Source organism: Thunnus maccoyii, chromosome 2, assembly GCF_910596095.1.
Source record: "Thunnus maccoyii chromosome 2, fThuMac1.1, whole genome shotgun sequence".
Lineage (NCBI taxonomy): Eukaryota > Metazoa > Chordata > Actinopteri > Scombriformes > Scombridae > Thunnus > Thunnus maccoyii.
Genome location: NC_056534.1, coordinates 20,507,486 through 20,528,990, shown reverse-complemented (window position 1 = coordinate 20,528,990; position 21,505 = coordinate 20,507,486). Strand labels below are relative to the sequence as shown.

Here is a 21,505-nt window from a genome sequence, read left to right as displayed (position 1 = left end):
ATCCCAGCCCAGCACGAGCGAGCGCGAGACATTCGCATGAGGCCTTATTACTGATAAGTTACATCCATACTCAATGTAGTTAATCTGTCAGTTTTCAGTGTAAGTGCATCTGTAGTTGATACTGTCTCACAGACCACCTGCCAAATAGCCTCACCACTTCATGCACTGTCCAAAAAACGCCTGCGTATGAAGAAGTCCGCGTGCAAACCCACCGACCACGTCACAGCCTAATGTACAATGGGCCGCTAGGGCCCGTTCATCGCTGCTTGCAGCTTTAATTAGAACTGGAAGTCTTTCGCTGCTAAGAATCTGACATCTCCCATTGTCTTCCCATGTTGTGTCTCATGAAACATAGTTGACAGCAGGCAAACATTAGTGTCCTCTAAACACACATAGATGCAGTATATGTGTGTGTGTGTGTGAGTGAGTGAGTGAGTGAGTGAGAGAGAGAGAGAGATGAAATTGACATTGGCATTTTAGATTTGTGTCCAGTGAGATTTTTTGGGTTCATATGGTGATTTTGTTAACTGGCTGCTCAATTGACAACATTGTTATGTTGAAAATATAAATAAATTAATCGTTTCTGAATCTATATAACATATATTATAATTTTAAAGGCAGTTATTTAATGATGAAAATAGTCAGCACCAGTAGACTGAAGGTTTTTTTTATGTAGGAAGATGTGAAATACACAGCCAGAGAGGTGAGCTTTAACATGGACTAAAAAGTACCAGAGGATCATTTTCAATAATTCATATATTTTTGACGCTGCTATTCAGAAACTCAGTAATAGCTAGATGCCAATTTAGCCCTGTACATATATTACACATGGTGGATGCAAACCAAAACTTTGCTGCACAACCTGGACAACTAATAGGATGTTTTTTGTTTCTGTTCACAGATATGTGAATGTGGCCATGTAAAGTGTGTGACATTTCATTATCTACTAGATATAAGTTGCTAAAACATTTTAGGCTCAAACATATCCTCCATGGCCGCAATTGCCGGTATCCATGTGTATATGTAGATTGTCCATGTATGTTCACAAGGTGGAAGAACCTTTTGAGTCACATATATCAAAAACACAGGAATCTAGAAACACCAATGTTCAATTAACTACATTTTCTTGTCAGGCGTGTGGATGCCAGGGACTTTCAACAGAGAACCATAACCTGAATTCGCAGAGATTTTACAGATGTGCATCATGGGAGATGATTTTAGTTTCATTGTTTGTTTATTTTTTGCTTGGTATAGAGATCATTTTAGAGCCTTTGAGTTGACTTTGTCACCAGGTAGAGAGGTTGCCCTAGTTCAGCTTGAGGAGCTGACTGATTGCTATCCACTTGCTACCTACACAATTGGATCTAAACGTATGGTAACCCTGAAGAAACACATCGTCATCAAAGGTTTGATTTAAATAAGTTAAGTTTAGGTCATCCTACCAGCCCACGGACAGAAAAAAAATCAGGGATAATTAAAAACTATATCGGGGTAGTCATGGGACAGACACACACACACACACACACACAGGTTTTATGAAATTAATTTTATTATTAAAAAAAATGTTGTCCCATTCAATTATTAATCAACAGGGGTTTATTTCTAAATACTTTGTAAACTTTTCTCCTTTTTGAATTTTGTAAATGGTGTGCATGAGACAGGTACCTGTCTAGCATGCTTTAATATGAGCTTGTCATGCAACTTTAAACTGATTCATACACCTAGGTCTACGTTCTGTCACGGCACTTTCCCAAAATGTATTTATTGTCCCTGATCAGTTTTGATGTTTGTTTTTTTCCCCAGAGATGGTGAGACAGACTAAAGTTAGAGCTCTGTTATCAGTTGATTTGAATTTAGATGTTTACCATCATTAATAAAAATACTGAAAATGTTCATATTCGCAGATCTCAGAATTTGGTGCCTAGATAAAATCTGCGACTTTAAGTAACCATTTGACCTTTCCTGAGCACGATCTCTAGATCAAGTTCTCTGTCAGACTCATTTGTGGGTAGTAACCCAGAGATTAATGAAGACAAAGAACCTTTCTTTTTTTTTAAACACTTGTTGGGATAACAGTCATATTAAATTTTATTTACTAAAAAGATTGATACCTGGGCTCTTTGTGTCTGCACAGGAGCAGTTCAGGATGGCAGGACCAGTTAACTAGCTGCTACCCCACAATTCCAGTGTCTCCTTCCAGTGTGTGTACCAACTGCTCTTTGCAGCAATCAAACAATTCGGTGTCCAGTGACTCCTATAGCAGCAGTGATACCATCATATTGTCATCTCCTGAGTCCTGGTCCTGTTCTTGGCCTGAAGTCTTTGTCATGCCACGCTTTTCATATTGTGCTGAGATGATGCTCCAGAAGGGACATGATGATTTCAAAGCAAATGGAACTCTCTTACCCCGAAAGTCAGATCTGATATTCTTGAAGGCCTTGCAGAAGAAATCATCAAGTACACTGCATATCCAACGGATGGTCAGCTTGAAGAAGTTGCTGGAGCTTTGGTGCAGACCCACCCCTGTCTGCAGGAGAAAGGAACAGGCACTGGATGTTGTGGATGGAAGCACTACATTAAGATCAAGATGATGAACTTCCGCACCAAGCTCGGACAAGCTGAGCACCCAGAGGTCATTGTCAACTCACTTAAGAACAAACGGAAAGGTCAGGATAAAGCAGCTGCAAACATAAAGAAGCCACGGAAGGCAGAGGTTAATTTCTGCCCTAGCCATCCAAGAGGTGAAACGACAGTTAGCCTAGAATCGCAAAGGGTTGCTCTATTGACTGAGGATAAAAAAAGAATAAAGAGGCAGTGATCAAGGAAAAGAAGCAGCGTATCTTCTCATACCAACAACAAGAATTTCTCCAGGAGCCAATGATTTCAGAGTTTCGAAGCAGATGGCCAGCACTGTTTGAAGTTGGTGAAGTAAGTGTAATAACCCATTTGTTGGAAATACAGATGAAAATCTTAATGCAAATTGCATTCTGTGTTATATCTTGTTTATATTCAAGTATATACTGTGTTTCTTTTTTCTCTTTCAGGTCAACTTGGAGTTCATGCGCATAACGACAGTTCCTCTGACATCCAAATTCATTGGACAACTGGATAGGCTTACAGATGACCCGATAAAGGTTTTCTGTTCCAAAGGAGGGTATGCTGGACAGAAAATCCGCACCATAATGGCGCTGACGGCTAAAGTAATTGTTTCTATAATATTAAATATTATAACATACACTTAATCTAATATTGTTTGTTTTAGATGGACCTGTGTCTAAAACATGTTGTGTTGCTGACCCTGTCCACAGCAGTTCATTTTCGGTTTTTGCTTTTTGCATGTTCAAAGTGATAGTTCATGTTCTTACCTATGTTGTTTCATTTGCTGCCACTTACTAGTTTAATAGATTCTCAAGTTTGACCCATCAACTGCTTCCTTGTCTTAAAAAAGAGTGTTACTATTTCAAGTGTGGACACAGCTGAGAAAAATTTTCGAAGGATGCATAACACATCTTTTGGGATTCACTGTCCATGATCTTTTCCCAACCCTCTTGCTTGCTAACTGCTAACTACTTTGTTTCTGGAGCAATAGACAACAGAGCCCCTCATCACTGTTTGTTTTGACAACTTGTAGTTGAAATTGTAGCGTAGTGATACAGTGATGGTAAGAGTGTACTGGATTTTTATATATGCTAAGTGTGCACTCTTACCATAGATAAGAACCCCAACTATCACTTTCATTAAATGGATGTTCCTGAAAAAAATGTGCAGCAAACAAGCAAACAAAGAACAATTTGACCAGCTCATTGTTCATTTTTTATCGACCAGGATAATGAATGTGCAGAGGCAGAGTCAGGGATTGCACAGACAACAATGGGCATCTATGCGATTCGAGTGGAGGGTGCCAGTCCTGAAGATGAGATGTATGCAGATGTTGGTGTTGTACTTGGAGGTGTGGAAGTTCTGCAAAATCTACAAAGTATCACCTTTGCAAGTGTGATGCTTTACAGACTGCTTTATGCACTGAACTTGAGCTACCCCAAGGACCTCAAGTGTACATTTGAAGTTTTTCAGAAAATCCTGATGGAACGGGACACCAACAAGCTCTCGTCAAAAGTACAAGCACTGAAAATTAAAATGCTCCAGTGAATGTGAGCAGTTGTCCTGATGCACTTTATACCCCTGGAGAAACATGTTCATGTGGTTGACTCAGTACAATTTCAACACTTGTTTGAGTGAATTTTGTCTTTGTGAAATCTTCAACTTGTGTTCTTGATTGTTATATTTTTGATACTAAATACTCCTATACTAGATGCAGTATGACACATCCATGAAAAGTGTGGTGATGCAAAGTCACTCAACCACTGAGCCTTTTGGTAGTCAGAAAATTACAGAAACTGCATACCAAGGATTCCTTGACATGTTAATGTCATGTAAGCATTAGTTATCATAGTTGATTTGTCTAATCTACTTGTCCACAGTACCTCAACTTTCACACAATTAAGCACACATCTTGGGGGAGTTTAGTTTATTGCTGTTGAAAGGTTACTTTACAAACATTTTACATGTTTAACATTAAGATTACAAACCAAATATGCAGAGGCTGAGTCAGGGATGGCACAGACAACATAGACGTCAGCATCATTTTGCTGCCTTTGACTTTCTGAAATACCCAAACTTGCCACATGCTCCGAATAAACGTTAAATTGTTCAAATGTGATGGTAATCGGACTGTTTTTTGTTTTGTTTTTGATGTATTTTAGTTACTGTTTAAGGTGTGGGCTGAATGGGAAGAAAACAGTCATAGTTCTCAAAATGATGCATTTAAAATACATTGGGTTTATTCATTTAAAGTGCATTAATTTGATGCATTTTAAGTAAATTGGGGATATTGCATAAACCTGGTTATTATTTCTTCTAAATACATTTGATCACTTACATTGTAAGTGCAGTCCTTGCCACAGTCCTATGTCTGCCTGTACAGGAGGTGGGGGCAGGGACTGGTGGACCTTAAGAGCAGGCTGCCGGCAGACTCCAGGTGGCTCAAAGACCACAGTACCACACTGATGCCTGCTTGGGAGGTACAGCACAGGCACTGCTGTGGAGGGCTGGTGGTTTGGAGCTAGACTGCCAGCTTTTCCTGATGAGTCAGGAGGGCATGAATTTGACAGGATTCACCACCTTCTACACTTCAGTTCTAAGAACTTGTGTCTGCCCCAGCCTATAAGGGAAGGTTTAGAGGCAGGTATGTGGGTGTACGAAGAGCCAATTTCCCACATCCTGCTCATTCCAATTGAGACTGTCCATTCTGAGAACTTAAGAGAATGAAGGCAGGTATCACAACAGTGGACCATCTGAGACAGGCTGAAGGTGCAGAGTGGATGACACCTCAGCAATTAGCCATGGTTGCTGGCATCACATCACTAAGACTCATGGCAAGACTGATGGGAGAGGTCTTAAGGTCACTGCCAAGTCAAATGCGGGATGTGTCGGAGAGGTCATGGGGGGAGGAGCCTCTAGTTTTCTCTCCCTAGCAGTGTCAGCTGAGACTCAAGGATGGCAGGAAGGCGGCATGGGGGGGCTGTTGTCCTTTGCTACTCTGAGACTGGGGAGTTTGAAGGGTGTTGAAGGGAAGGCCTTGTACACAGCTGCAGTGAGGGTCAGAAGCATTAGAGCTCTGCAGGACACTATCAGGACACAAGCCCCCGATAACAAAAAGATCAGGGGATCTGCAATGGAGGGTGTTTCATGGGGCCCTTGCGACTAATTTTTTCTCTCCAAAATAGATAAGAATGATAATTGCTGTCCTTTCTTTAATGAAAGAGACTGAGACTGTTGTACATGTGTTCATTGAATGTAACTGTGTATGAACTGGTCTTGCACTGTTGAATGTGCTATGTGGAAAAATGGTTTGTTTTTTTTCTGTTGGGCTTTACATTCTGGGACCATTATATTCTGTGAAAAACAAAACAAAAATTGAGCTGATGAACTTTCAGTTTGGGAAAGCTAATCTGGCTACTTGGCTCACAAGCCGGAAGAAAGTGAAGGACTGTGGGCTGGTAGACCCAGTGTTACTGTTGAAGGGGCTGGCCTCTGTGCGCCTTAGGGCTAAATATGCTCATTACAGACTGATAAATGATATTGTTGGGTTTCAGAAGGTGTGGTGTATAGACAGGGCTGTTTGCATTGTGAAGGAGGAGGGTCCTTGTATATGTATCTGTATGTGAAGGCTTGATATCCTGTTTTTGTATTTTTGTTGATAACTGAGTATGCTGGTCCTCTCTAAGAAATGCTGCAGTACAGGGATGCATCGGTGTGTGAGTGTGTGTGCATGCATGTGTGGGTGAGGGATGTCTGTGAGATATGATTTTGGTTTACTTTATGGTTTTCTCAGTAGGAGCTGTATGTAGTGTTATTTTCAAGTGCCTTTTTTTATTAACAGACATCAAAAGTCACCTCTGATGTCTTTTAACATCATAGGTGCCCTTCTGCAAATGACACTTTCTATGATCAGAAGTCTCGAAAGAGTGCAATATCAGAGTGCAATTATCACGTATGGGTGATTTTAATGTGAACTGGGAGGATAACAGGAAGGTATTTTTCTGTGTATCCTGAAACACCTCAAAAAAATAAATTTTTGGCCAGATCTGATGAGAAGACACTAATTTCTCTACCATGATGGTGGAAGCCCTTTTTCTGATGGAATGCTTCCAAAACACTCTTATTAAGGGAGAAGTGGGAAACGGGCAGAAATGAGAGAAAAAGGTATTTCTCTGTGTATCCTGAAACTGATATTAGAATCAATGTTTTTCTATGATTCTGGGCTACGTCTGATGCAAAACCACTAATTTCTCCACCATGACAGTTTCTCTGGTGGGATGATTCCAAAACACTCTTTTTAAGGGAGAAGAAGTGGGAAATGGGCAGAAATGTAAGAAAAAGGCATTTTTCTGTGTATCCTGAAACACCTCAAAAAATGAGTGTTTTTGTATGATTCTTGGCCAGATCTGATGAGAAGACACTAACTTTTCCACCATGAAAGTGGAAAGGTGTTGTAGGGACAAGTTTCTAGAACACTGTTTTTACAGCAGAAACAATAAAAAATGGACAGATGTGTAGAGAAGAGGTTTTTATCTATCAGTCCTTGTTACAACCCAGCTCACTAGGGTAAAGGGAAGCAACATAAAACCACACCTGGCCCAGTCCCCAAGCAACGAGCAAGTGCCTCATACTAGTTTCACTACAACTGACGTCTACATCAACGAGAAGCACAGTTGACCCCCCTATCCATGAATCTTTAGTGATACCCCTGTCTGACTCAGGTCTGATGAAAACCCACTAATTAACTGCACCAAGACCGTGGAAGAGCTTTTTATGCTTGGATGCTGCAAAACACTGTTGTTTGAGGCCGAATAAGTGGGAAACGGCCAGAAATGATAGAACAAGTTACTATTCTGTGTATGATGAAACTGCAAATAAAATAGTGATTTTTGATGATTCTGTCTCAGACCTGATGAGAAACCACTGATTTCTGCACCATGACATGGGGTGTGCCTTTTCTGCTGTTGTCCTTGCAAAACACTCTTTTGTGAGGCAGAATAACTGAGAGATAAGCTACTATTCTGTTTTGGATGAAAATGCTCACAGAATCACTGGTTTTGGATGATTCATGATGAAATCATCCAAAACCATATGATCTTATGATGGCATATGATGAAAAATCACCAAATACTGAATCATAACAGTGGAATGGCTTTTTATTGCTAGGATGCTGTAAAAAACTGTTTTTTAGACAGAATAAGTGGGAAATCACCAGAAGTGAGAGAACAAACTCTTATTCTGTGTATTATGAAACTCCTCATGAAATTAGTGATTTTGGATGATTCTGGTTCAGATCTGATGAAAAACCACTAATTTCTGCTCCATGACATGAGAAGTACCTTTTCTGCTGTTATCCTGGCAAAACACTCTTTTTTGATGCAGAATAAGTGGACAACAGCCAAAAGAGAGATCATGAACTACTATTGTGTGTAAGGTGAAAGTGCTCATGAAATTAGTAATTTTGGATGATTCTGGCTCAGATCTGATGAAAAACCACTCATTTCTGCACCATGACATGGAAAGTGCTTATTCTGCTGTTATCCTCGCAAAACACTGCAACTGGAGCCCCAGTATGTGGGAAAAGGCCAGAAATGACAGATCCAGATACCATTCTGTGTATGATGAAACTGCTCATGAAATTGGATGATTCTGGATTTGGGATTTTGGATGATTCTGGTTCAGATTTGATAAAAAAACACCAATTTCTGTGACATCATAGTAGAAGAGGTTTTTCTGCTAGAATGCTGCAAAATTATGCCTTTTGAGGCTGAAGAAATGGGAAAGAGCCAGAAATTAGATAATAAACTATTGTTATGTGTATGATGAAACTCCTCATGAAATTAGTGTTATTGGATGATTCTGGCTCAGATCTGATGAAAAACCACTCATTTCTGCTCCATGACATGGGAAGTATCTTTTCTGCTGTTATCCTCGTAAAACACTGCTTTTGGAGGCCAAGTAAGTGGGAAAAGGCCAGAAATGACAGATCCAGATACTATTCTGCGTTGGGGCACAGTCCCACCTGCTGTCACCAGAACGAACTGTGCAAACAAATGATGTTTTATCAATTTTCAAAATTTAATCTTTTGTAATTTATTATCTATGAATATAGCATATTCATAAATTGCATTATATGATTTGCGTCAGGATTTTAGTTCATTTTTAATTGTTCCCTCTCTTGCTGCTTCAGGCTCCGGGTGTCATCGGATAATTTGTAATTCATCTATAATTTGAAAACCAAAAAACGGTAAATCTGTTATTTGTTTCAAAACAAAAAACGGAAAACCATTTTTGGCGTCAGAATCAAATAGCGAAAAGCCGATCAAACCCGGCCTGTTTTTGGTATTTGCCGATTCATTTTATCGGTATTCCTTCTTGGATTGAATATTGAACAGGTCTGCGGACATCAAGCCAATTCCTTTTTTCATGTTAAACCAAAAACGAAAAACTGAATCACATGATCTATTCCTATTTTGTTTCCCAACGAAAATCCAGTAAACCAAATTCAAAAGACCATGCAATTTTGTTTTTTGCAAATTCCTTTTTTCATTTCTCATTTGGGACACACAATAGCGCAGTGGAAAGACAGGAAGCGGACGTGAAATGTAAAAACGTCAAAATAAAATCCAGGTTAGGATAGAATAGCCATTCTATTAAAAATGTAACACCCAACATCATGCAAGCACAAGACCTAATAAAATAAATAAATAGGCCTACATATGCTATGCATATGAAATACTTGTGCAGTGTGAATTAATAGCCTAATTAATTACATGTGTGGAAATAGCCTGTGTCGTCCTTCCAAAACAGTCACAGAAGTGACAAGCAGAAGTGCCCACGTGTTACCAAACTGTTGTTACCATTTCACATACAGGTGTCACTCATTTCAATGCCACGTCCACAGTGAAAGGGGTGAAATAATTTATCCAGAAGTAGCTGCATCGCGCAACAATAAGCACTAGGTGGCACATGTGAGCAGTTGAGATGCAGCGTCTGTCTGTCTTTCACCATGCTCAGCAAGCAGACGCGACGGAGGAACAGAGAAACCCCGTGAAACTGTTCGAGAATTAGCAGCACTGTTATATTTTCTGCCGGACCTGTACAGTATACTAACACGTTACACAGTCTTAATTTCATAAAGGACATTTATATTATGATATATAAACCAACTATCCATCAACACAGTTTAGACCTCAATATATGAAACATGGAAATATGTCTCCCCCAATAATTGTAACTGACTTGAACATCAGATTACCCCAGAAGCCGAAAGAAAGCTGATTTGTTCGTCTCGATATTCAGAGTTAAACTGTCTCCAAAACGCTCTGGATGTGTATATTTCACAGAAAACCTGCAGCGTCTCGTTTGTGTTCATATTCAGCAACAGCGAAAAGCCAGTCTGTCTCATAGCATTCGTGACTTAGTCATGAAATTTAATCTATCAATTTATTTTTATATGTATTCGTGTACACGGACACGATTTTTTTTCCATATTTTCCATGACACTCTGCACGACTTTCAAACTATTGTATTTCAGTTGGAAGTAGTTTCGCGCCTAAAGCAGTTTTCCTCATTTGTTATTCATTTTTTAACTATAACCGCTACATCACTCAACATTTATTCACAAGATATTATCCTTGTTTTTATATCTTTATTTTAATTTTACCAGTCCGGTGGGCGGACCGAAGAGGATACATATGAGTATTTTCCTCACTGTCGAGTGAAATTCATAGAAACATATAAAAAAGCATATACTGTGTGTGCCGTCACTCTGCTAGTACAATAAAGCCTTAGGTGTGAGTCTAGCTAAATTCTGATGAAAAGTGAGTAGTTTGTGTCCAATAACACTGAAATTGATAGAAACAGATGAAAATGCATGTACTGTGTGTTCCGTGACTCTGCTACTACAACAGAGCGTTTTGGACGAGTCTGCATCGATTCTGATGAAAAGTGACTAGTTTGTGTCCAATAACACTGAAATTGATAGAAACAGATGAAAATGCATGTACTGTGTGTGCGGTGACTCTGCTAGCAAATCACGCATTCGGTGTGAGTCTGGATCGAATATGATGAAAAGTGACTAGTTTGTGTCCAATAACACTGAAATTGATAGAAACATATGAAAATGCATGTACTGTGAGTGCCGTGACTCTGCTAGGAGAATCACGCATTCGGTGTGAGTCTGGATCGAATATGATGAGAAGCGACTAATTTGTGTCCAATAACACTGAAATTGATAGAAACATATGAAAATGCATGTACTGTGAGTGCTGTGACTCTGCTACTACAACGGAGCGTTTTGGACGAGTCTGCATCGATTCTGATGAAAAGTGACTAGTTTGTGTCCAATAACACTGAAATTGATAGAAACAGATGAAAATGCATATACTGTGTGTGCGGTGACTCTGCTAGCAGAATCCCGCATTTGGTGTGAGTCTGCATCGATCCTGATGAAAAGTGACTAGTTTGTGTCCAATAACACTGAAATTGATAGAAACAGATGAAAATGCATGTACTGTGAGTGCCGTGATTCTGCTAGCAGAATCACGCATTCGGTGTGAGTCTGGATCGAATATGATGAAAAGTGACTAGTTTGTGTCCAATAACACTGAAATTGATAGAAACATATGAAAATGCATGTACTGTGAGTGCCGTGACTCTGCTACTACAACAGAGCGTTTTGGACGAGTCAGCATCGATACTGATGAAAAGTGACTAGTTTGTGTCCAATAACACTGAAATTGATAGAAACAGATGAAAATGCATATATTGTGTGTGCGGTGACTCTGCTAGCAGAATCACGCATTCGGTGTGAGTCTGGATCGAAAATGATGAAAAGTGACTAGTTTGTGTCCAATAACACTGAAATTGATAGAAACAGATGAAAATGCATGTGTGTGCGGTGACTCTGCTAGCAGAATCCCGCATTCGGTGAGGGTCTGGATCGAAAATGATGAAAAGTGACTAGTTTGTGTCCAATAACACTGAAATTGATAGAAACAGATGAAAATGCATATAATGTGTGTGCAGTGACTCTGCTACTACAACAGAGCGTTTTGGAAGAGTCTGCATCGATCCTGATGAAAAGTGACTAGTTTGTGTCCAATAACACTGAAATTGATAGAAGCAGATGAAAATGCATATACTGTGTGTGCAGTGACTCTGCTAGCAGAATCCCGCATTCAGTGAGAGTCTGGATCGAATATGATGAAAAGTGACTAGTTTGTGTCCAATAACACTGAAATTCATAGAAACATATGAAAAAGCATATACTGTGTGTGCCGTCACTCTGCTAGTACAATAAAGCCTTAGGTGTGAGTCTGGCTCAATTCTGATGAAAAGTGACTAGTTTGTGTCCAATAACACTGAAATTGATAGAAACATATGAAAAAGCATATACTGTGTGTGCCGTCACTCTGCTAGTACAATAAAGCCTTAGGTGTAAGTCTAGCTCAATTCTGATGAAAAGTGAGTAGTTTGTGTCCAATAACACTGAAATTGATAGAAACAGATGAAAATGCATATACTGTGTGTGCGGTGACTCTGCTAGCAGAATCCCGCATTCGGTGAGACTCTGGATCGAATATGATGAAAAGTGACTAGTTTGTGTCCAATAACACTGAAATTGATAGAAACAGATGAAAAAGCATATACTGTGTGTGCCGTGACTCTGCTAGTACAATAAAGCCTTAGGTGTGAGTCTGGCTCAATTCTGATGAAAAGTGAGTAGTTTGTCACGAATAACACTGAAATTGATAGAAACATATGAAAAAGCATATACTGTGTGTGCCGTGTCTCTGCTACTACAACAGAGCGTTTTGGACGAGTCTGCATCGATTCTGATGAAAAGTGACTAGTTTGTGTCCAATAACACTGAAATTGATAGAAACAGATGAAAATGCATATACTGTGTGTGCGGTGACTCTGCTAGCAGAATCCCGCATTCGGTGAGACTCTGGATCGAATATGATGAAAAGTGACTAGTTTGTGTCCAATAACACTGAAATTGATAGAAACAGATGAAAAAGCATATACTGTGTGTGCCGTGACTCTGCTAGTACAATAAAGCCTTAGGTGTGAGTCTGGCTCAATTCTGATGAAAAGTGAGTAGTTTGTGACGAATAACACTGAAATTGATAGAAACATATGAAAAAGCATAAACTGTGTGTGCCGTGTCTCTGCTACTACAACAGAGCGTTTTGGACGAGTCTGCATCGATTCTGATGAAAAGTGACTAGTTTGTGTCCAATAACACTGAAATTCATAGAAACATATGAAAAAGCATATACTGTGTGTGCCGTCACTCTGCTAGTACAATAAAGCCTTAGGTGTGAGTCTAGCTCAATTCTGATGAAAAGTGAGTAGTTTGTGTCCAATAACACTGAAATTGATAGAAACAGATGAAAATGCATGTACTGTGTGTTCCGTGACTCTGCTACTACAACAGAGCGTTTTGGACGAGTCTGCATCGATTCTGATGAAAAGTGACTAGTTTGTGTCCAATAACACTGAAATTGATAGAAACATATGAAAATGCATGTACTGTGTGTGCCGTGACTCTGCTAGCAGAATCACGCATTCGGTGTGAGTCTGGATCGAAAATGATGAAAAGTGACTAGTTTGTGTCCAATAACACTGAAATTGATAGAAACAGATGAAAATGCATGTACTGTGTGTGTGGTGACTCTGCTAGCAGAATCACGCATTCGGTGTGAGTCTGGATCGAAAATGATGAAAAGTGACTAGTTTGTGTCCAATAACACTGAAATTGATAGAAACATATGAAAATGCATGTACTGTGAGTGCTGTGACTCTGCTACTACAACAGAGCGTTTTGGACGAGTCTGCATCGATTCTGATGAAAAGTGACTAGTTTGTGTCCAATAACACTGAAATTGATAGAAACAGATGAAAATACATATACTGTGTGTGCGGTGACTCTGCTAGCAGAATCCCGCATTTGGTGTGAGTCTGCATCGATCCTGATGAAAAGTGACTATTTTGTGTCCAATAACACTGAAATTGATAGAAACATATGAAAAAGCATATACTGTGTGTGCCGTCACTCTGCTAGTACAATAAAGCCTTAGGTGTGAGTCTGGCTCAATTCTGATGAAAAGTGAGTAGTTTGTGTCCAATAACACTGAAATTGATAGAAACAGATGAAAATGCATATACTATGTGTGCGGTGACTCTGCTAGCAGAATCCTGCATTTGGTGTGAGTCTGCATCGATCCTGATGAAAAGTGACTTGTTTGTGTCCAATAACACTGAAATTGATAGAAACAGATGAAAATGCATATACTGTGTGTGCGGTGACTCTACTAGCAGAATCCCGCATTCAGTGAGAGTCTGGTTCGAATATGATGAAAAGTGACTTGTTTGTGTCCAATAACACTGAAATTGATAGAAACAGATGAAAATGCATATACTGTGTGTGCGGTGACTCTACTAGCAGAATCCTGCATTCGGTGAGAGTCTGGTTCGAATATGATGAAAAGTGACTAGTTTGTGTCCAATAACACTGAAATTGATAGAAACAGATGAAACAGCATATACTGTGTGTGCCGTGACTCTTCTAGTACAATAAAGCCTTAGGTGTGAGTCTGGCTCAATTCGGATGAAAAGTGAGTAGGTTGTCACGAATAACACTGAAATTGATAGAAACAGATGAAAATGCATATACTGTGTGTGCGGTGACTCTGCTAGCAGAATCCTGCATTTGGTGTGAGTCTGCATCGATCCTGATGAAAAGTGACTTGTTTGTGTCCAATTACACTGAAATTGATAGAAACAGATGAAAATGCATTTACTGTGCATATACTGCTCTGTTGTAGTAGCAGTGACTCTTCTACTACAACAGAGCGTTTTGGAAGAGTCTGCATCGATCCTGATGAAAAGTGACTAGTTTGTGTCCAATAACACTGAAATTGATAGAAACAGATGAAAATGCATATAATGTGTGTGCAGTGACTCTGCTACTACAACAGAGCGTTTTGGAAGAGTCTGCATCGATCCTGATGAAAAGTGACTAGTTTGTGTCCAATAACACTGAAATTGATAGAAGCAGATGAAAATGCATATACTGTGTGTGCGGTGACTCTGCTAGCAGAATCCCGCATTCAGTGAGAGTCTGGATCGAATATGATGAAAAGTGACTAGTTTGTGTCAAATAACACTGAAATTGATAGAAACATATGAAAAAGCATATACTGTGTGTGCCGTCACTCTGCTAGTACAATAAAGCCTTAGGTGTGAGTCTGGCTCAATTCTGATGAAAAGTGACTAGTTTGTGTCCAATAACACTGAAATTGATAGAAACATATGAAAATGCATGTACTGTGTGTGCGGTGACTCTGCTAGCAAATCACGCATTCGGTGTGAGTCTGGATCGAATATGATGAAAAGTGACTAGTTTGTGTCCAATAACACTGAAATTGATAGAAACAGATGAAAATGCATGTACTGTGCGTGTGGTGACTCTGCTAGCAGAATCACGCATTCGGTGTGAGTCTGGATCGAATATGATGAAAAGTGACTAGTTTGTGTCCAATAACACTGAAATTGATAGAAACATATGAAAATGCATGTACTGTGAGTGCTGTGACTCTGCTACTACAACGGAGCGTTTTGGACGAGTCTGCATCGATTCTGATGAAAAGTGACTAGTTTGTGTCCAATAACACTGAAATTGATAGAAACAGATGAAAATGCATATACTGTGTGTGCGGTGACTCTGCTAGCAGAATCCCGCATTTGGTGTGAGTCTGCATCGATCCTGATGAAAAGTGACTAGTTTGTGTCCAATAACACTGAAATTGATAGAAACAGATGAAAATGCATGTACTGTGTGTGTGGTGATTCTGCTAGCAGAATCACGCATTCGGTGTGAGTCTGGATCGAATATGATGAAAAGTGACTAGTTTGTGTCCAATAACACTGAAATTGATAGAAACATATGAAAATGCATGTACTGTGAGTGCCGTGACTCTGCTACTACAACAGAGCGTTTTGGACGAGTCAGCATCGATACTGATGAAAAGTGACTAGTTTGTGTCCAATAACACTGAAATTGATAGAAACAGATGAAAATGCATATATTGTGTGTGCGGTGACTCTGCTAGCAGAATCACGCATTCGGTGTGAGTCTGGATCGAAAATGATGAAAAGTGACTAGTTTGTGTCCAATAACACTGAAATTGATAGAAACAGATGAAAATGCATGTGTGTGCGGTGACTCTGCTAGCAGAATCCCGCATTCGGTGAGGGTCTGGATCGAAAATGATGAAAAGTGACTAGTTTGTGTCCAATAACACTGAAATTGATAGAAACAGATGAAAAAGCATATACTGTGTGTGCCGTGACTCTGCTAGTACAATAAAGCCTTAGGTGTGAGTCTGGCTCAATTCTGATGAAAAGTGAGTAGTTTGTGACGAATAACACTGAAATTGATAGAAACATATGAAAAAGCATAAACTGTGTGTGCCGTGTCTCTGCTACTACAACAGAGCGTTTTGGACGAGTCTGCATCGATTCTGATGAAAAGTGACTAGTTTGTGTCCAATAACACTGAAATTCATAGAAACATATGAAAAAGCATATACTGTGTGTGCCGTCACTCTGCTAGTACAATAAAGCCTTAGGTGTGAGTCTAGCTCAATTCTGATGAAAAGTGAGTAGTTTGTGTCCAATAACACTGAAATTGATAGAAACAGATGAAAATGCATGTACTGTGTGTTCCGTGACTCTGCTACTACAACAGAGCGTTTTGGACGAGTCTGCATCGATTCTGATGAAAAGTGACTATTTTGTGTCAAATAACACTGAAATAGATAGAAACATATGAAAATGCATGTACTGTGTGTGCCGTGACTCTGCTAGGAGAATCACGCATTCGGTGTGAGTCTGGATCGAATATGATGAAAAGTGACTAGTTTGTGTCCAATAACACTGAAATTGATAGAAACAGATGAAAATGCATGTACTGTGCGTGTGGTGACTCTGCTAGCAGAATCACGCATTCGGTGTGAGTCTGGATCGAAAATGATGAAAAGTGACTAGTTTGTGTCCAATAACACTGAAATTGATAGAAACATATGAAAATGCATGTACTGTGAGTGCTGTGACTCTGCTACTACAACAGAGCGTTTTGGACGAGTCTGCATCGATTCTGATGAAAAGTGACTAGTTTGTGTCCAATAACACTGAAATTGATAGAAACAGATGAAAATACATATACTGTGTGTGCGGTGACTCTGCTAGCAGAATCCCGCATTTGGTGTGAGTCTGCATCGATCCTGATGAAAAGTGACTATTTTGTGTCCAATAACACTGAAATTGATAGAAACATATGAAAAAGCATATACTGTGTGTGCCGTCACTCTGCTAGTACAATAAAGCCTTAGGTGTGAGTCTGGCTCAATTCTGATGAAAAGTGAGTAGTTTGTGTCCAATAACACTGAAATTGATAGAAACAGATGAAAATGCATATACTATGTGTGCGGTGACTCTGCTAGCAGAATCCTGCATTTGGTGTGAGTCTGCATCGATCCTGATGAAAAGTGACTTGTTTGTGTCCAATAACACTGAAATTGATAGAAACAGATGAAAATGCATATACTGTGTGTGCGGTGACTCTACTAGCAGAATCCCGCATTCGGTGAGAGTCTGGTTCGAATATGATGAAAAGTGACTTGTTTGTGTCCAATAACACTGAAATTGATAGAAACAGATGAAAATGCATATACTGTGTGTGCGGTGACTCTACTAGCAGAATCCTGCATTCGGTGAGAGTCTGGTTCGAATATGATGAAAAGTGACTAGTTTGTGTCCAATAACACTGAAATTGATAGAAACAGATGAAAAAGCATATACTGTGTGTGCCGTGACTCTTCTAGTACAATAAAGCCTTAGGTGTGAGTCTGGCTCAATTCTGATGAAAAGTGAGTAGGTTGTCACGAATAACACTGAAATTGATAGAAACAGATGAAAATGCATATACTGTGTGTGCGGTGACTCTGCTAGCAGAATCCTGCATTTGGTGTGAGTCTGCATCGATCCTGATGAAAAGTGACTTGTTTGTGTCCAATAACACTGAAATTGATAGAAACAGATGAAAATGCATATAATGTGTGTGCAGTGACTCTGCTACTACAACAGAGCGTTTTGGAAGAGTCTGCATCGATCCTGATGAAAAGTGACTAGTTTGTGTCCAATAACACTGAAATTGATAGAAGCAGATGAAAATGCATATACTGTGTGTGCGGTGACTCTGCTAGCAGAATCCCGCATTCAGTGAGAGTCTGGATCGAATATGATGAAAAGTGACTAGTTTGTGTCCAATAACACTGAAATTCATAGAAACATATGAAAAAGCATATACTGTGTGTGCCGTCACTCTGCTAGTACAATAAAGCCTTAGGTGTGAGTCTGGCTCAATTCTGATGAAAAGTGAGTAGTTTGTGTCCAATAACACTGAAATTGATAGAAACAGATGAAAATGCATATACTGTGTGTGCGGTGACTCTGCTAGCAGAATCCCGCATTCGGTGAGACTCTGGATCGAATATGATGAAAAGTGACTAGTTTGTGTCCAATAACACTGAAATTGATAGAAACATATGAAAAAGCATATACTGTTGTGTGTGCCGTGACTCTGCTAGTACAATAAAGCCTTAGGTGTGAGTCTGGCTCAATTCTGATGAAAAGTGAGTAGTTTGTCACGAATAACACTGAAATTGATAGAAACATATGAAAAAGCATATACTGTGTGTGCCGTGTCTCTGCTACTACAACAGAGCGTTTTGGACGAGTCTGCATCGATTCTGATGAAAAGTGACTTGTTTGTGTCCAATAACACTGAAATTGATAGAAACAGATGAAAATGCATATACTGTGTGTGCGGTGACTCTACTAGCAGAATCCCGCATTCAGTGAGAGTCTGGTTCGAATATGATGAAAAGTGACTTGTTTGTGTCCAATAACACTGAAATTGATAGAAACAGATGAAAATGCATATACTGTGTGTGCGGTGACTCTACTAGCAGAATCCTGCATTCGGTGAGAGTCTGGTTCGAATATGATGAAAAGTGACTAGTTTGTGTCCAATAACACTGAAATTGATAGAAACAGATGAAACAGCATATACTGTGTGTGCCGTGACTCTTCTAGTACAATAAAGCCTTAGGTGTGAGTCTGGCTCAATTCGGATGAAAAGTGAGTAGGTTGTCACGAATAACACTGAAATTGATAGAAACAGATGAAAATGCATATACTGTGTGTGCGGTGACTCTGCTAGCAGAATCCTGCATTTGGTGTGAGTCTGCATCGATCCTGATGAAAAGTGACTTGTTTGTGTCCAATTACACTGAAATTGATAGAAACAGATGAAAATGCATTTACTGTGCATATACTGCTCTGTTGTAGTAGCAGTGACTCTTCTACTACAACAGAGCGTTTTGGAAGAGTCTGCATCGATCCTGATGAAAAGTGACTAGTTTGTGTCCAATAACACTGAAATTGATAGAAACAGATGAAAATGCATATAATGTGTGTGCAGTGACTCTGCTACTACAACAGAGCGTTTTGGAAGAGTCTGCATCGATCCTGATGAAAAGTGACTAGTTTGTGTCCAATAACACTGAAATTGATAGAAGCAGATGAAAATGCATATACTGTGTGTGCCGTGACTCTGCTAGCAGAATCCCGCATTCGGTGTGAGTCTGGATCGAATATGATGAAAAGTGACTAGTTTGTGTCAAATAACACTGAAATTGATAGAAACATATGAAAAAGCATATACTGTGTGTGCCGTCACTCTGCTAGTACAATAAAGCCTTAGGTGTGAGTCTGGCTCAATTCTGATGAAAAGTGACTAGTTTGTGTCCAATAACACTGAAATTGATAGAAACATATGAAAATGCATGTACTGTGAGTGCCGTGACTCTGCTACTACAACAGAGCGTTTTGGACGAGTCAGCATCGATACTGATGAAAAGTGACTAGTTTGTGTCCAATAACACTGAAATTGATAGAAACAGATGAAAATGCATATATTGTGTGTGCGGTGACTCTGCTAGCAGAATCACGCATTCGGTGTGAGTCTGGATCGAAAATGATGAAAAGTGACTAGTTTGTGTCCAATAACACTGAAATTGATAGAAACAGATGAAAATGCATGTGTGTGCGGTGACTCTGCTAGCAGAATCCCGCATTCGGTGAGGGTCTGGATCGAAAATGATGAAAAGTGACTAGTTTGTGTCCAATAACACTGAAATTGATAGAAACAGATGAAAAAGCATATACTGTGTGTGCCGTGACTCTGCTAGTACAATAAAGCCTTAGGTGTGAGTCTGGCTCAATTCTGATGAAAAGTGAGTAGTTTGTGACGAATAACACTGAAATTGATAGAAACATATGAAAAAGCATAAACTGTGTGTGCCGTGTCTCTGCTACTACAACAGAGCGTTTTGGACGAGTCTGCATCGATTCTGATGAAAAGTGACTAGTTTGTGGCGAATAACACTGAAACTGATAGAAACATATGAAAAAGCATATACTGTGTGTGCCGTCACTCTGCTAGTACAATAAAGCATTAGGTGTGAGTCTAGCTCAATTCTGATGAAAAGTGAGTAATTTGTCACGGATAACACTGAAATTGATAGAAACAGATGAAAATGCATGTACTGTGTGTTCCGTGACTCTGCTACTACAACAGAGCGTTTTGGACGAGTCTGCATCGATTCTGATGAAAAGTGACTATTTTGTGTCAAATAACACTGAAATAGATAGAAACATATGAAAATGCATGTACTGTGTGTGCCGTGACTCTGCTAGCAGAATCACGCATTCGGTGTGAGTCTGGATCGAAAATGATGAAAAGTGACTAGTTTGTGTCCAATAACACTGAAATTGATAGAAACAGATGAAAATGCATGTACTGTGCGTGTGGTGACTCTGCTAGCAGAATCACGCATTCGGTGTGAGTCTGGATCGAAAATGATGAAAAGTGACTAGTTTGTGTCCAATAACACTGAAATTGATAGAAACATATGAAAATGCATGTACTGTGAGTGCTGTGACTCTGCTACTACAACAGAGCGTTTTGGACGAGTCTGCATCGATTCTGATGAAAAGTGACTAGTTTGTGTCCAATAACACTGAAATTGATAGAAACAGATGAAAATACATATACTGTGTGTGCGGTGACTCTGCTAGCAGAATCCCGCATTTGGTGTGAGTCTGCATCGATCCTGATGAAAAGTGACTATTTTGTGTCCAATAACACTGAAATTGATAGAAACATATGAAAAAGCATATACTGTGTGTGCCGTCACTCTGCTAGTACAATAAAGCCTTAGGTGTGAGTCTGGCTCAATTCTGATGAAAAGTGAGTAGTTTGTGTCCAATAACACTGAAATTGATAGAAACAGATGAAAATGCATATACTATGTGTGCGGTGACTCTGCTAGCAGAATCCTGCATTTGGTGTGAGTCTGCATCGATCCTGATGAAAAGTGACTTGTTTGTGTCCAATAACACTGAAATTGATAGAAACAGATGAAAATGCATATACTGTGTGTGCGGTGACTCTACTAGCAGAATCCCGCATTCGGTGAGAGTCTGGTTCGAATATGATGAAAAGTGACTTGTTTGTGTCCAATAACACTGAAATTGATAGAAACAGATGAAAATGCATATACTGTGTGTGCGGTGACTCTACTAGCAGAATCCTGCATTCGGTGAGAGTCTGGTTCGAATATGATGAAAAGTGACTAGTTTGTGTCCAATAACACTGAAATTGATAGAAACAGATGAAAAAGCATATACTGTGTGTGCCGTGACTCTTCTAGTACAATAAAGCCTTAGGTGTGAGTCTGGCTCAATTCTGATGAAAAGTGAGTAGGTT

The 21,505-nt window shown here is 39.6% G+C and overlaps 1 protein-coding gene across 1 annotated transcript in view; it reads left to right on the top strand.

Moving 5' to 3' along the window:
• Positions 1–2,844: 2,844 nt before the first annotated feature.
• Positions 2,845–21,505, top strand: part of LOC121886160 — a 35,165-nt gene continuing 16,504 nt past the window's right edge. The window contains exons 1-3 of the mRNA XM_042396092.1: positions 2,845–2,928; positions 3,045–3,200; positions 3,826–4,113. Of these exons, the coding sequence (XP_042252026.1) occupies positions 2,878–2,928; positions 3,045–3,200; positions 3,826–4,113 (495 nt within the window). The 5' untranslated portion in view covers positions 2,845–2,877. The remainder of the gene's footprint in view (positions 2,929–3,044; positions 3,201–3,825; positions 4,114–21,505) is intronic.